We start from the raw sequence: 13,203 nt of genomic DNA on the forward strand, positions 1-13,203 counted from the left end.
AAGCGTGGAATAATAAGAAAAAAAGGTTATTCGTTTTGTATCCTTCTCTCTATCTTCCGGAAATCTCTTCATGACTATTCTCCCACAGCTGTATTGCTGTAATGCCCCTTTCTCGAAGCACGTGTCGGCTTCGAATCTGCTTTAGGGGCTGGCTCGTCCTCCTGCCCGCATTGTAGATTTTCCTGCTGCTGTTGCCGCCTCTTATCTTATTTTTTAGGTCATGGAATCACCGGTTTCAGGCTTAAAAATTGATAACAAAGAAAACAGTATTTCTATCCTTGCTATGCATCGGCTTGTTTGTTGCCTTGACCGTAACATTCATGTGTGAATATGATCTTTCTTAGCTGTAAACAACAGTGAGTATGAATGCTGACTAGATATTTCGCTCATTTTCTTAAGGTGACTGGAGGGGGAATGTAACTGTAAGAATCTGTTAGACTTAATAAGTGTGTTTTCGTTGCTACTTTCACAAAATAATCGGCACTAAAGGAGATTTTCTCATTTTCTGTACATAGGTTGAGCATCTTGCCAAATATCTAGTATAATGAATATAACTCCGAGTTGCTTATACAGGCATACGAGGAATGAAAGTTCAACTTGGCTCTCTTGTTTTTTTTTTATTCGAGGCTGTGTTTCCGCACGCTGAAAAACATACTTTCTAACATACTTCTATCGCTCTGCCAGCATTCACAAGATTTTACACGCTTGAATATTGCATCGCTTTCAGTCACCTCAGATAAGTGCTTAAACAACTATTTATATCAGTTAGGTTGCATATGGAGACACTCACGTATAGTAAACAAAACTTAAGCATAAGAGACAGCAAAGTACTTACCCGGTGAGTCGTAGCCGGGGCCCGGTTGCTCATCTGGAAGATGATAGTTATGCTTGAGAACACAGGTAGGTTTTGATAAATAATGACAGTTATGCAAGGTTAAAAAATGAAAGCTTTACTTCTGTGTGAAAGGCACAGTCAGCAGTGCACGATTAGTCGACTATTTTTGGTAGAGCTCGGCTTGTCATGTTTATAAGTTACTGGCTCCTCAGTAGATATTCAAATGTAAGCGAACTCTTACTAAGAAAGCGAGACCAGAAATGCAAATCCAGCTTTTTCCGTAACTCACGAAACCAAAAGTTTGTTGTAGTAGTGTATGTAGGTGGAATTCCAAATTTTTGTCCCTGAGATTCAACTGTTTTTTTTACACAGGAGGTACCGCTTATGTTCTATATATTTGGTCGTTTACATTCTATAGCGAAGGTACCAACCCATACTTACTTTTCTTTCATGTACTGTAAACTATCTGTTTTTGTTTATCTGTTTTGTTCAGTGGCTATATTACTCATTTGTCTCTATTTTGCCGATGCAATTGTGTTCTTCACCTTGTTTGTATTTCATATATTATCATAATCATCATCATCATCATCACCATCATTGTCAGCCTCACTATACCCACTGCAGGGCGAAGGCCTCTCCCATATTACTCTAATTAATGATGTGCAAAAGCCCCTTCCCTCTATAACGCTTCTGGTAAGCCCTGAGGGTACAAATAAATAAATAGTCATAAAATTTTTGCTTCTCTTTACATTTTTTGTTCCTTCCGTACATACTGTCCATAAATCACATGACAACATTTGCCTGTGATTGGCGCAAAAGCAAATGAGGAATTTGTGAATAAGACGAGCAGTTAGTAAAGCCGCTGCATTAACACGGATATCCAGGTTGCAGTTTTCCTGCCGATCTAATAGGATGCATCTGCTACTAATTATGACAGACAAGGTGTCTATAATACCTGGCTGTAACGCAGAGACTTGTATTTCTCCGATGGCCATTGTTCCATTTGTCCCCTTGTCACAATCCACCTGTATTGCAAGCTGGCAGTTCGAACCCTTCTTGAGCGTCAAATTCAAGCTCGTCCACTGGGATACCTCCGCCAGCTCCGCTGAATGTATGATTTCTTCCTTCGGAGACAAATTATCTTCGTAGCACAAAATGGATACATTTGCCGCCATAATATCTGGGAAAGGAACAGAGCGATCATTTGAGAGAGTGAATAATCGATAAAAAAAATGTCCACATGAGCCGAATAAAAAGAAAATAGAAAGCATGTTTTTACGCATATAGAAATCAAGCAATGCTTCCTGAGGACGCCAGGTTTTATTCTGAGGACGCCAGGTTTTAATTAATATACGTTTTTTGGCAGGCCGACAAACTTTCTTGCCCTAAATTATTGGCCTAATCCGGAACAAACAACACCAGACGGGTAGCATACTACCGTCTACATTTTTGAGTAATGTAATTAAAAACAGGTTTCATGCATTTCTCTTTTTCGGTGAATATAAAAATTTTCAATCATTCTAATGTGATCTATTATTCCAGCAGAAATATGTACGCTTACCTGGTCCGTCTCTGAAGTAACTGATGGTTATATCGACCCCATTGTCTCTGGCATCGAAAACTGGGCTGAGCAGAGCAACAGTATCGGAAGAGTTCGGCGATCGCCTGAAGGCCGTTTCCCGTGTAGAGATTGTCAGGTCGAGGTACGTAAAAGGGGAATAGCCATCTGCGACAAAACACGTGCAAAACGTCGTTTAGGTTGACGCTGTTTTTGCGACAGTACATACGACGCAAACCTTGTGACAGAACTTGCACCTGCATTTGCTTGCGCATACTGCCGTGATAACAATATTGCGGGACGTCAGAGAGGGCAGTAAAACTGCTTTCTGCGCCACCTAATAACACCCGCCAGCTCTCTCGACTACAGCTTATCGTATGAGATCGAAGCCGACGCCAGGTGCCTCCCATATCTGTTCCCCAGCCGCTGCTATTGCTGAAGGCTATGGATGAAGGGGAGAGGGGCCGGCAATATTAATTTCTATTTTTCAGTGCTTTTGGGGTATGAGCGACATTCACCGAAACCAGAGGCACTTGAAGGCTTCACCGCCAAGCATATGAGTCCCTGTGTATCAAGCCTTCGCTACCAAGAGCGTCACTCCACCCCGTCTCAACCTCCCAAAATATATGCTACCAGTTTCCTTCTATCCAAATGTCTACTCATCGGCACCCTCCAGAATCGCCACCTTTCAACAACCGCCACACTCGCTAAATAGGGTGCATCCCCTTGCACCGACCACTCCACCCGCGGTCTCTTCGAGAAATGTCGCCTACAACTCCCGACTCCCCGTCGTCTAGATAAGGCACTGTTCCATTATACGCAAGTTCTAACTACCGTCCATTTCCGGAAGAGAGACCTCTAGTACCTCTAGAGACAGGATGCCTCCTCCATGTATCCCCTCTTCACCCATCGTAACCTTCAGACGTGCTGCGTCTGCCCCCACTAGATAGGCTGCTGGCTCTCCTGGGCACCTCTTCTCCTAGCGCTATCCTTCAGGAGCGTCACCCCTCCCCCCCCCCCCCTCCATGCCCACCTCCAGAAGAACCACATGCACGGCACTCAGCACTACAGTACAAGGACCTCACCTTACAAATGCCCAGTAAAAAAAAAAGCCTGCTAATTGAAATTCGAAGATATTATGTGAGAGCAATGTTCACTGCTCTCACATAATATCTTCTGCTGCTTACTCAAATTTCCGGCGTGACAACGTGTCGCCGATAAGTTTTGAGCTCTCCATTTCGTCCATATAAACACTATCGCTTTAATACGGATCTCCCACCACTTCACTGCCTCTCTGCCAGAAGGGAAATATTTTGATAGCCCCAGAAGTGATAAGCAACGTGGCACACCTCACTATTATAAGATGTACAGCGAAATAATTGTACACGGAAATTACTTTCCGGAGTGGGATGCAACTTGAATGTTCTTTCACGCATACAAATTGAACTAGCCTCATTTGTATATTTTTCAGCGACTGCGTCATTCCCTAGCACTTGGTAGATCTTTTATTTTATTTGTTTCTAAGCGGGCTGCTGCGGACCAAAGATAATACATGACTTGTGAAACCTATAAATAACAGTTTTAGCGCGAGAGCGTTACAAGCCTCTTATCTAGAAAGTCCCGCGTCTGCTCTGTGAATGAAAAGTTACGGGCATGTCTTTGACAAGGGTAGTTGTCACGTGACGCGGCCTGGCACTGGCTGTTCGTTGAATTGTGAGACGTACAAGACCGATTGACATGACAATGTTGACAACCGCTGCCAACGCGGACAGCACTTTTCATAAGAACGGGTTCGATGGTAATCGAACCTTGAGGAACCATCCGATTCAGAAGTCACACACGCTGCTCCTAGGTAGTGCCGGCAGATGAGTTCCGGTGGGTTAAAGCGCGGTTATTTATCTCTGTCGGGCGGTCGACAATGTGACAGGGTATCATCCCATGTGCGATGCAATAAGCACAAATTGGCGGGGCTGGGAATAAAAGAAAATAACATCTACTCTTACTAAAATCCGCAAAGGAGCCACAGACGGAATCTGTTAACGCTGTCGCGTCATAGCCAAAAAGGCGGACAATAATTTTGACCCGAAAGTCTTCTCGAGACGCAAAACGTCTGTGTTTGCAGATATTCTTCTTAAGGCCTAGCCTACCACAGTTGGACAGTACATACAAAATACGGAGTCATCAAAACCCAATTTAATTCACCTACATTATGCGCCCTTTGTTTACAAAATACGGAGTCACAACCCCCAATTTAATTCACCTACATTATGCGCCCTTTGTTAGTAAGCTATTTTCTCCAGTCTTTCCTCAGCAATGAAAGTTTTGTGCAAAGTCTCAAAATTGTCTTGTGTAAAACGACGAGAGTACAAGCATCGGAGTGTAGCGGAGTGAAGGCTCTCTTGAAAGTTTTAAAAAACGTGGGTTGGGTTCGCTGTTATAAACTTGAAGTGCGAGCCCTCTGTCCCTTTAACTTAGTGGACTGCGGATACCAATAGAAACCTCTTTCCATTGCTGGTCTTCCTTTCATTTTTCTAAGCTCCGCTCTTAACGTGCAGAGTAGCCTTCTGGGCATCGCCTACAGTCTACATAAGTTCTGTTCTCTCTATCTCTCTCTCTAGTTTTTATCTGTGCGCCTGGCTTACATCATTTCTTTGTTGACATAATTTTACTAGCAACGTAAACTGTTGTCTAAGAGTAGGGAGTGAAATATTTAAAGCGTGCGTCACGCAGATTTAAAGGCATCAATACACTGGTAATAATTCGCTCCAAAGGTCAGGAAACACAACCATTTGATATGAGTGCCAAATCCTTTCATAAGAGCCTACTTATTAATGCCGTCGTTTTTTTATTCAGCATCATATTTTAGCTAACGTTTTAGACATAACGAATACGGCGGCAAATATAAGACATAACGAATAAGGTGGCAAATATAAGGTGGCGTTTACCTCTGCCTGAGTATTATCGAGTGGACAAAATGATTAAGTAAATAGTTGCCCTTCTCCGCTCTCCTGTTTCGGTATCAAGTAACATGACAGGAAACATTTTTTTATTCGTAGAACTTGAGACTATCGGCTGAATAATTTTGAAGATTACTGGCACGAAAAGTGAGGAATAGTTTGGTTGGCTCTAAGCTAAAAGTAAAGTTCAAGGAACTTTGATAAATTATTTCAAGAGGTGGATTAAACCTCCTTTTAAAAAACTTAAAATTTATCAAACTTTCACTGTACTCCTGCAGCAAAGTAACTTTTGGTAGATCTTGTATGAGGCCCGTAATACACTGCAACCGTTCACCTGAACTGGTACAAAACCTTCTTATTAAGTTATGCAATTGTTGTTCTTTTTAATTGAAGTGAAGTCGAAGGTTGAACATTTGCGGCTATTCTAACATTTTTATAAGTGATTAACGTGGCAAAGCTGCTGCAAAGTTTACTTTCAGCAATCTATAACACATTATAAGAGATCTATAACAAACTGTCACTCTTCATCAGAGCTAGTGTAGAAACCGCTGATTAAGTTACGCGAGTCTTCTGGTTTTAAATTCAGAGGCCCAGAAGGTTGAGCTTAGGCCGAAAGTTTACCTTTTTTATAGTTGATTAACTGAGAAAAGCTGAATTCGTTTTCTTATCTAAAACTATTACATTCAGTGCATTAGTTTTAGTGCATAACACATTTACTTAGCTCATGACATTCTACGGCTTCTGCGTTCTGCAGACGACGTTAACGGTGGCCGTTATCATCAAGCCCTCCCGTTGCCTGTCATTCGTCACGAAAAGGCTATCTAATGAAAGGCAGCCAAAATATTGACACGTGCATTAGAGCGAGAAGAAGAAGGAGCGCAGTGGGACGAAGGAGCTGACGTTGAAGCGTAGGCCCGTACCTGGTGCCCTCGTTCGCTGGTTCAGCTGTCTCGGTGCTCTCGCTCAGCGGCCACAGTAGTTTCTGTGTAACAACTGTTACACATCTGGTGGAGGTGCTGCCCCAGCTTCACAGATACGAAAGTGGCGAAAGTGGCGATGCGCTACGCAGCACAACGTTATCGTTTTCGAGGAAAGATTTCGTTTCACTACAAATAAACCTGATTGCCATAATTCCCCTGCGATAATGCTAGTATTAGAGGCTCAAGCCGTATCGCCGTATTGAATGTATATAACATCAATAAATATGCCCAAAGAAAAGAGAATAAATGGCCCCCGCTACCTGATGGAACCGGTGCGCCCGAATGCTGAGCAGGCCTCTCCATACGACCGGTGCCTACCAGCCAACGAAAGCCCCCCCGGAATTGGCTAATGTAGCCGCAGAGGCCATCTGCAAAGTCGCACTGGGCGGGATGGATGCATGCTTCTGGCCTAAGCACAACATTGTCCACGGAGAACGCCATCGTCGGGCTTTCTGTGAAGTTGGCTCGAAGGACGACCTGCGTAAATAGGCAAAAAGTGGCAGTGGCAGCTATGCTACCGATAGAAATGAAGGATGTTAGCAGAGAAAGAAGAAAGTCTGACGTTTTAAGAATTGAACATATTGCGGAGCGGTGAAACGTATGTCTGTCCGTCGATTAAGGAGAGTTGTATCACTAAGTGCTCAAACTTACAGTTTTCCATGCAATTAGCACTGATGCATCTATTTGTTGTGTAAAAGTGAGGCGTAGATAAAAATACAGCTAAGGAAAATTCAGCCACATTCTTTCGTGCAACGTGAACAATAATATGCAATATGGCAAATGCTAAAGGAGGTTGCCGGATCTGACGACATAAGCATTTACGACCTAAAGTGTCCGCCTTTCGCTGATTCGCATTGCCTGTTATAGTGTGTCCGTTTAGGTCGAGAGTAACAGAATGAGCATATTGGACATCGTCATCAAGCTCAATCGCTCTCTTTTTTTTTTTCAAGCAGAAGAACTAGCCAGCAAAGTTATTATTTATATTGTAGTGAACTACACGAGGATATACGAAGACGAGGATTAAGTAGGCGAGAATATCACGAAGACGAGGATAAGGACGACGAAGTGCCGCTGCGCTGCTCGTGCTCGCTTGTGGAGACTGAGACCGGCTGTGTTCTTGTGTGGTTCGCCGTGAAACTTCGACAGGGCTATTATCCCTGTTAAAGCACAGTAAAACCCCCCTTTCACTTGGTGGAGGTGAGCATTTCCTGCCGCCCTGGAGCTCCGCAGCAGCACACTCCCGACACAAGCAATGACCGACGCTACCACCCCCAGTCCAACCGGACCCTCATCCGCGGTGTTCTGCGCTGGAGCTTTGCGCCAGCGTGATCCTCCTATCTTCAGCGGAACCGGCGACCATGACGTGGAAGACTGGCTCGCCTCATATGAGCGGGTCAGCGGGTCAGTATTCACAACCACTGGGACAACCAAAAACTCAATAACGTCATTTTCTACCTAACGGACGTTGCAAATCTATGGTTCCGCAACCACGAGGCCGATATCACATCGTGGTCTACTTTCAAAGCTAGTTTTGCCGATATTTTCGGTCGGCCTGCAGTGCGCAAGTTGCGCGCTGAGCAACGCCTGCGCGGCCGTGCACAGCTTCCTGGTGAGAATTTTACCAGCTATATTGAAGATGTCGTAGACCTGTGCAAGCGCGTGGACGCTTCAATGTCAGAGAGCACCAAGATTGATCACATTATGCAAGGAATTGATGATGACGCGTTCCAGATGCTTCTGGCTAAAAATCCAGCCACCGTCGTCGACGTTATCAACGCATGCCACAACTTTGATGAATTACGCAAGCGCCGTAACATCACTCGTTCTTCGCTCTCAAACCCCGCGCCGCTTGCAGCTTTAACACCTGAAGCAGACCAGTCCACCTTGCTGCCACAAATACAGCAGTTCGTTCGAGAAGTTGCCCGTCAACTATCCCTCGTTCGCCAACGTCCTGACGCTCCCACTCCTTTAGTGCCAAAGCTGCAGCAAGTCATCCGCCAACAAGTTGCGGAAGCACTCCCCACGCTTCCTGAAGCTCCTTCTGTTGCTCCTTTGACATACGTCGAAGCACCAGTCCAGTATAGTCAACCTGCTGTTCCAGCCCCTTTGACCTACGCGGCTGTGGCTGCGCGGCCACCGCCTGAGCCGTCACAACCCATGCAGCCTGTTCTACGCCCTGCACCGTTTTCTCAAACAGCCCCGCTTCATCCACCCACTGCGCGCTATTACAACCCTTGGCGTACTTCGGACAATCGTCCTATTTGCTACTACTGTGGTTTCGCTGGACATGTGGCCCGCAGATGTCGTCGTCGCATGGCCGAGCCTGCGTCTTCTGATTACTCGCCACCGCTGCTTCGTTCTGCCCACTCTCCGCCGGCGTATGCCCCAGAACAGCGTTAATATACAACCCGTCGTTCTCCTTCTCCGCGTCGCCGGTCACTGTCACCAATGCGCCGGCGACCACCACCTGCTGACGAGGGAAACTAAGCTCCGCATTTCCTGAGGCAAGAACTGCGTACTCTGCGAAAAGCTCAAGGCCTCATATTCCGCCCACGAACACTATAATGATTTCTATCGATGGTCTGTCCGTATATGCGCTGGTCGATACGGGTGCTGCAGTGTCAGTGATTCATGACTAACTCTGCCGACGATTACGAAAAGTTACGACGTCATTTAACGGTTTGTCGCTCCGCACTGCCAGTGAAGAGAGGATTGCACCTTTAGCAGCATGTACAGCGCGTGTCGTCATTGAAGGTATTTTGTACAGTGTCGAGTTCGTAGTTTTGTCATCTTATTCTCACGACGTGATCCTCGGATGGGACTTCTTGTCTAAAAATAATGCCGTGATCGATTGCGCCCGAGCTGAAGTAGAATTTTCTGCACTGTGCGACGCACTGCCCGACGACAACCGTTCAGTGTGTCCTCAAAAGCTGACCATCGCGGAAGATGTCGACGTAGCACCAGAGGCTTGTGCCCTTGTGCCTCTTTCGTGTCCTGCCGTGTCAGACGTTAGTGTTTTATTTACACCGTCTGCATCCTTCATCCACCGCAAGCACCTGCCGCTGCCATCTGCTGTTCTCGATGTTCACGGTGGCTTCACGAAGCTACTCATCTACAATCCGTCCCCACGCCCGATTACTCTGCTACGTGGGGAATCTCCCAGTTCTATTCAACCAGCCCTCCTTCTCTCTGACCTGGATGCCTCCGAGACCTACCGCAGTAACTACATTGATGCTCTGCAGTCCGATCCGACGCCTGATTCGTTGCCAGACGACTTCTTCCGAACCGCCATCGATGGCGCTCTTCCTTCCACCTACCGGACTCAGCTCGTGGCCCTTTTACAGACATTTCGCTTCGCTTTCGACGCCGCCCACACACCTCTCGGCCGCACTTCCACAGTCGCGCATTACATTCAGACCGGCTCTAACTCGCCTTTTCGACAGCGCCCCTATCGTGTGTCAGCGGCAGAGCGTCGCGTGATCAATGAACAAGTTGAGGACATGCTACAACGTGGTGTAATTCGTCCATCACAAAGCCCCTGGTCTTCACTAGTGGTGCTAGTGAAAAAGAAAGATAGCTCGTTTCGCTTTTGTATTGATTACCGGCGCCTCAACAAAATTACCCACAAGGACAATTACCCCCTTCCGCGTATAGACGACGCTCTTGATTGCCTCCAAGGTGCCGAGTACTTTTCATCTCGATTTACGTTCAGGTTACTGGCAAGTACCAATGGCAGCCTGTGACAGAGAGAAGACCGCATTTGTGACGCCGGATGGCCTCTATGAATTTAATGTGATGCCCTTCGGTTTGTGCAATGCGCCCGCCACATTCGAGAGGATGATGGATAACATCTTGCGGAAGTTCAAGTGGCACATCTGCCTCTGCTACTTGGACGACATTGTTGTCTTTTCCACCGACTTCGCTACGCACCTAGAGCGCTTGCGGCAAGTTTTGGTTTGCCTTACTGACGCCGGCCTGCAACTGAATCTCAAGAAGTGTCACTTCGGTGCCAGGGAGTTGACTATTTTGGGGCACATCGTCTCTAAGGAAGGTGTTCGCCCTGATCCGGCCAAGCTGCGCGCAGTGGCGGAGATTCCTAAGCCGGTTTCGCTCAAGCAACTTCGAAGCTTCATAGGTCTATGCTCCTATTTTCGGCGCTTCGTGCAGAATTTTGCTTCGATAATTGCACCCCTGACGAAACTACTCGGAGGAAACAGTGACTTAACTGCGTGGTCGGTCGAGTGCGACGAAGCGTTCAACGCATTGCGCCGTCTTTTGACTTCGCCACCAATCCTTCGCCACTACGACCCGACAGCACCCACCGAGGTTCATACTGATGCGAGTGGCGTTGGCCTCGGAGCTGTCTTAGCACAGCGGAAAAACGGTTTTCACGAATACTTCGTCACGTACGCGAGTCGTATCCTCTCTAAAGCTGAACGTAACTACTCAGTTACGGAAAAGGAGTGTTTGGCAATTGTGTGGGCATTAACAAAATTCCGACCCTACCTTTACGGTCGCCAGTTTGACGTCGTCACGGACCACCACGCGTTATGTTGGCTGTCCTCTCTTAAAGACCCGTCCGGCCGCCTCGCACGATGGGCTCTCCGCCTACAGGAATTTGACATCCGCGTTATATATCGCTCTGGCCGTAAACACATGGACGCCGACGCACTATCTCGTTCTCCCGTCTCCAACGAACCTGCTTGCTCTACGGCGGCTGATCCCGTCCTCTCCTCTCTAACCATCGCTGAAATGCCTGCGGAGCAGCGAAAAGACCCGTGGCTCGCATCTCTTATCGAGATCGTGTCCACTTCTCCTAACGCTGCTGTGCCTTCTCGGGCTTTACGCCGTCAAGCACCACACTTTGCCCTACGAGACGGTCTTCTCTACCGCCGCAATTATATGACTGATGGTCGACGGTGGCTTCTTATCATTCCCCGCCATTTACGACATGAAATTTGCACCTCTTTCCATGCCGACCCTCAGTGTGCCCATCCTGGTGTAGTGAAGACGTTTCAAAGGATCTCTCAACGCTACTATTGGCGCGGCATGTACGGGTATATTCGCAAATACGTCCGCTCCTGCATCGCCTGTCAGCGCCGGAAGTCATCCACACCTCGTGCTTCTGGCCCCTTACAACCACTTCCATGCCCGGCCCGCCCTTTTGACCGCATTGGCGTTGACCTTTACGGGCCACTTCCATGCACGGTCTCTGGGAACCGGTGGATTATCGTCGGCATCGGCCACCTCACCCGGTATGCCGAGACCGCCGCTTTACCCGCCGCTACTGCCCGTGAAGTTGCCCTGTTCTTGCTACATCATTTTGTTCTTCGCCTCGGCGTGCCGCGAGAGCTGCTGAGTGACCGAGGACGCGTCTTCCTTTCCAACGTCGTTGAATCTCTACTGGCCGAATGTCGCATCATACATCGGACCACAACAGCCTACCATCCTCAAACAAACGGGTTGACTGAGCGCTTCAATCGCACTCTCGGAAATATGCTGACGATGTACGTTGCCGCTAACTGGGACGCTGTCCTTCCTTTCGTGACATACGCTTATAACACCGCCACGCAGTCAACTACTGGATTTAGCCCTTTCTTCCTCCTTTATGGGCGTGAGGCGTCGTCCACGATGGACACTATTTTACCATATCGTCCCGACTCCTCCGAGTGTACTCTCCTTTCAGACGTTGCCAAACATGCGGAGGAATGTCGCCAGTTGGCCCGGTGTTTTACATCGGAATCTCAAGGCCGCCAAAAGCATCACCGCGACAAAGATCAGACGCCACACGTTTTTCCTGCAGGATCCCTTGTTTGGCTTTGGGTTCCCGGCACCCAACCGGGATTGTCATCAAAATTTCGAACCGAGTATCACGGCCCCTACCGCATTGTCCGTCAAACCTCCCCTGTGAATTACATCGTGGAGCCACTCACTACCTCTTCGGACATGCGTCATCGCGGCCGCGAAACTGTGCACGTGAGCCGCCTCTAAACGTACTACGATCCGCTCCTCTTGCCCTCACCATAGGTCGCCAGGATGGCTCCTCCTAGCTCCGGGGGAAATTGTAGTGAACTACACGAGGATATACGAAGACGAGGATTAAGTAGGCGAGAATATCACGAAGACGAGGATAAGGACGACGAAGTGCCGCTACGCTGGTCGTGCTCGCTTGTGGAGACTGAGACTGGCTGTGTTCTTGTGTGGTTCGCCGTGAAACTTCGACAGGGCTATTATCCCTGTTAAAGCACAGTAAAAACCCCCTTTCACTCCCTTTCAATATTAAGAACTTAGGAGGTTTCGAAAGCTTCGCCTGCAATGCACTGCTTAGAACAAGCAAAAACAAAACGTACATTCCTTGCGTTCTTAGCAGGACGAACGGGATATATTATATTCATAGATCTAAGAAGCTGGAACGGTGCCAAAGCTGTTTGAACGAGGGATACGGAGCACGTGGAAATATTTATATATCGAAGGGGATATTGCACTTGCTTTCTTTTATCCTAAGAAGACACTGATATATAACGAAATGTTATGAAGGGCTCGAAACAGCAGAGAGATGAACTAAGCCTGCAAAAAAACCAGAGCTTGATTTCCATGTTTGGTATAAAATAATTTCCTTCACCAGATTACGCATTCTGTGCGGCTTTTTGTTCGGTACAAAATTGGTTAAAGCATTATAATCAAGGAAGCCTGGCTTGGTTCATTGGCAGTATTGTTAGGGTTCATTTACAGAGCGATTCCTTCACCTTAGCCTGGTGCGCTAACCAACAGATTGTGAGCTTCCTCTTCCTCAACCTCTATTCTGGAGAGCCTCGTTTTCACACTGTCTTGTCCTCTTCTGTGCGCCTGCCTGACATTTCCCCATTTGGAGAC

At 47.2% G+C, this 13,203-nt stretch overlaps 1 protein-coding gene across 2 annotated transcripts in view; it reads right to left on the minus strand.

The window, feature by feature from the left end:
- Positions 1-13,203, minus strand: part of LOC146193373 (MAM and LDL-receptor class A domain-containing protein 1-like) — a 241,331-nt gene that overhangs the window by 143,362 nt on the left and 84,766 nt on the right. For both annotated transcript variants that reach the window (XM_084602734.1, XM_084602733.1), the window contains exons 19-22: positions 6,591-6,807; positions 2,397-2,561; positions 1,791-2,015; positions 836-868 (exon numbers count right to left, since the gene is read on the minus strand). In XM_084602734.1, coding sequence (XP_084458860.1) covers positions 836-868; positions 1,791-2,015; positions 2,397-2,561; positions 6,591-6,807 — 640 coding nt within the window. The remainder of the gene's footprint in view (positions 1-835; positions 869-1,790; positions 2,016-2,396; positions 2,562-6,590; positions 6,808-13,203) is intronic.

This window comes from Amblyomma maculatum, chromosome 4, assembly GCF_055883805.1.
Source record: "Amblyomma maculatum isolate TAMU_Amacu chromosome 4, ASM5588380v1, whole genome shotgun sequence".
In the NCBI taxonomy this organism is placed as follows: Eukaryota; Metazoa; Arthropoda; class Arachnida; order Ixodida; family Ixodidae; genus Amblyomma; species Amblyomma maculatum.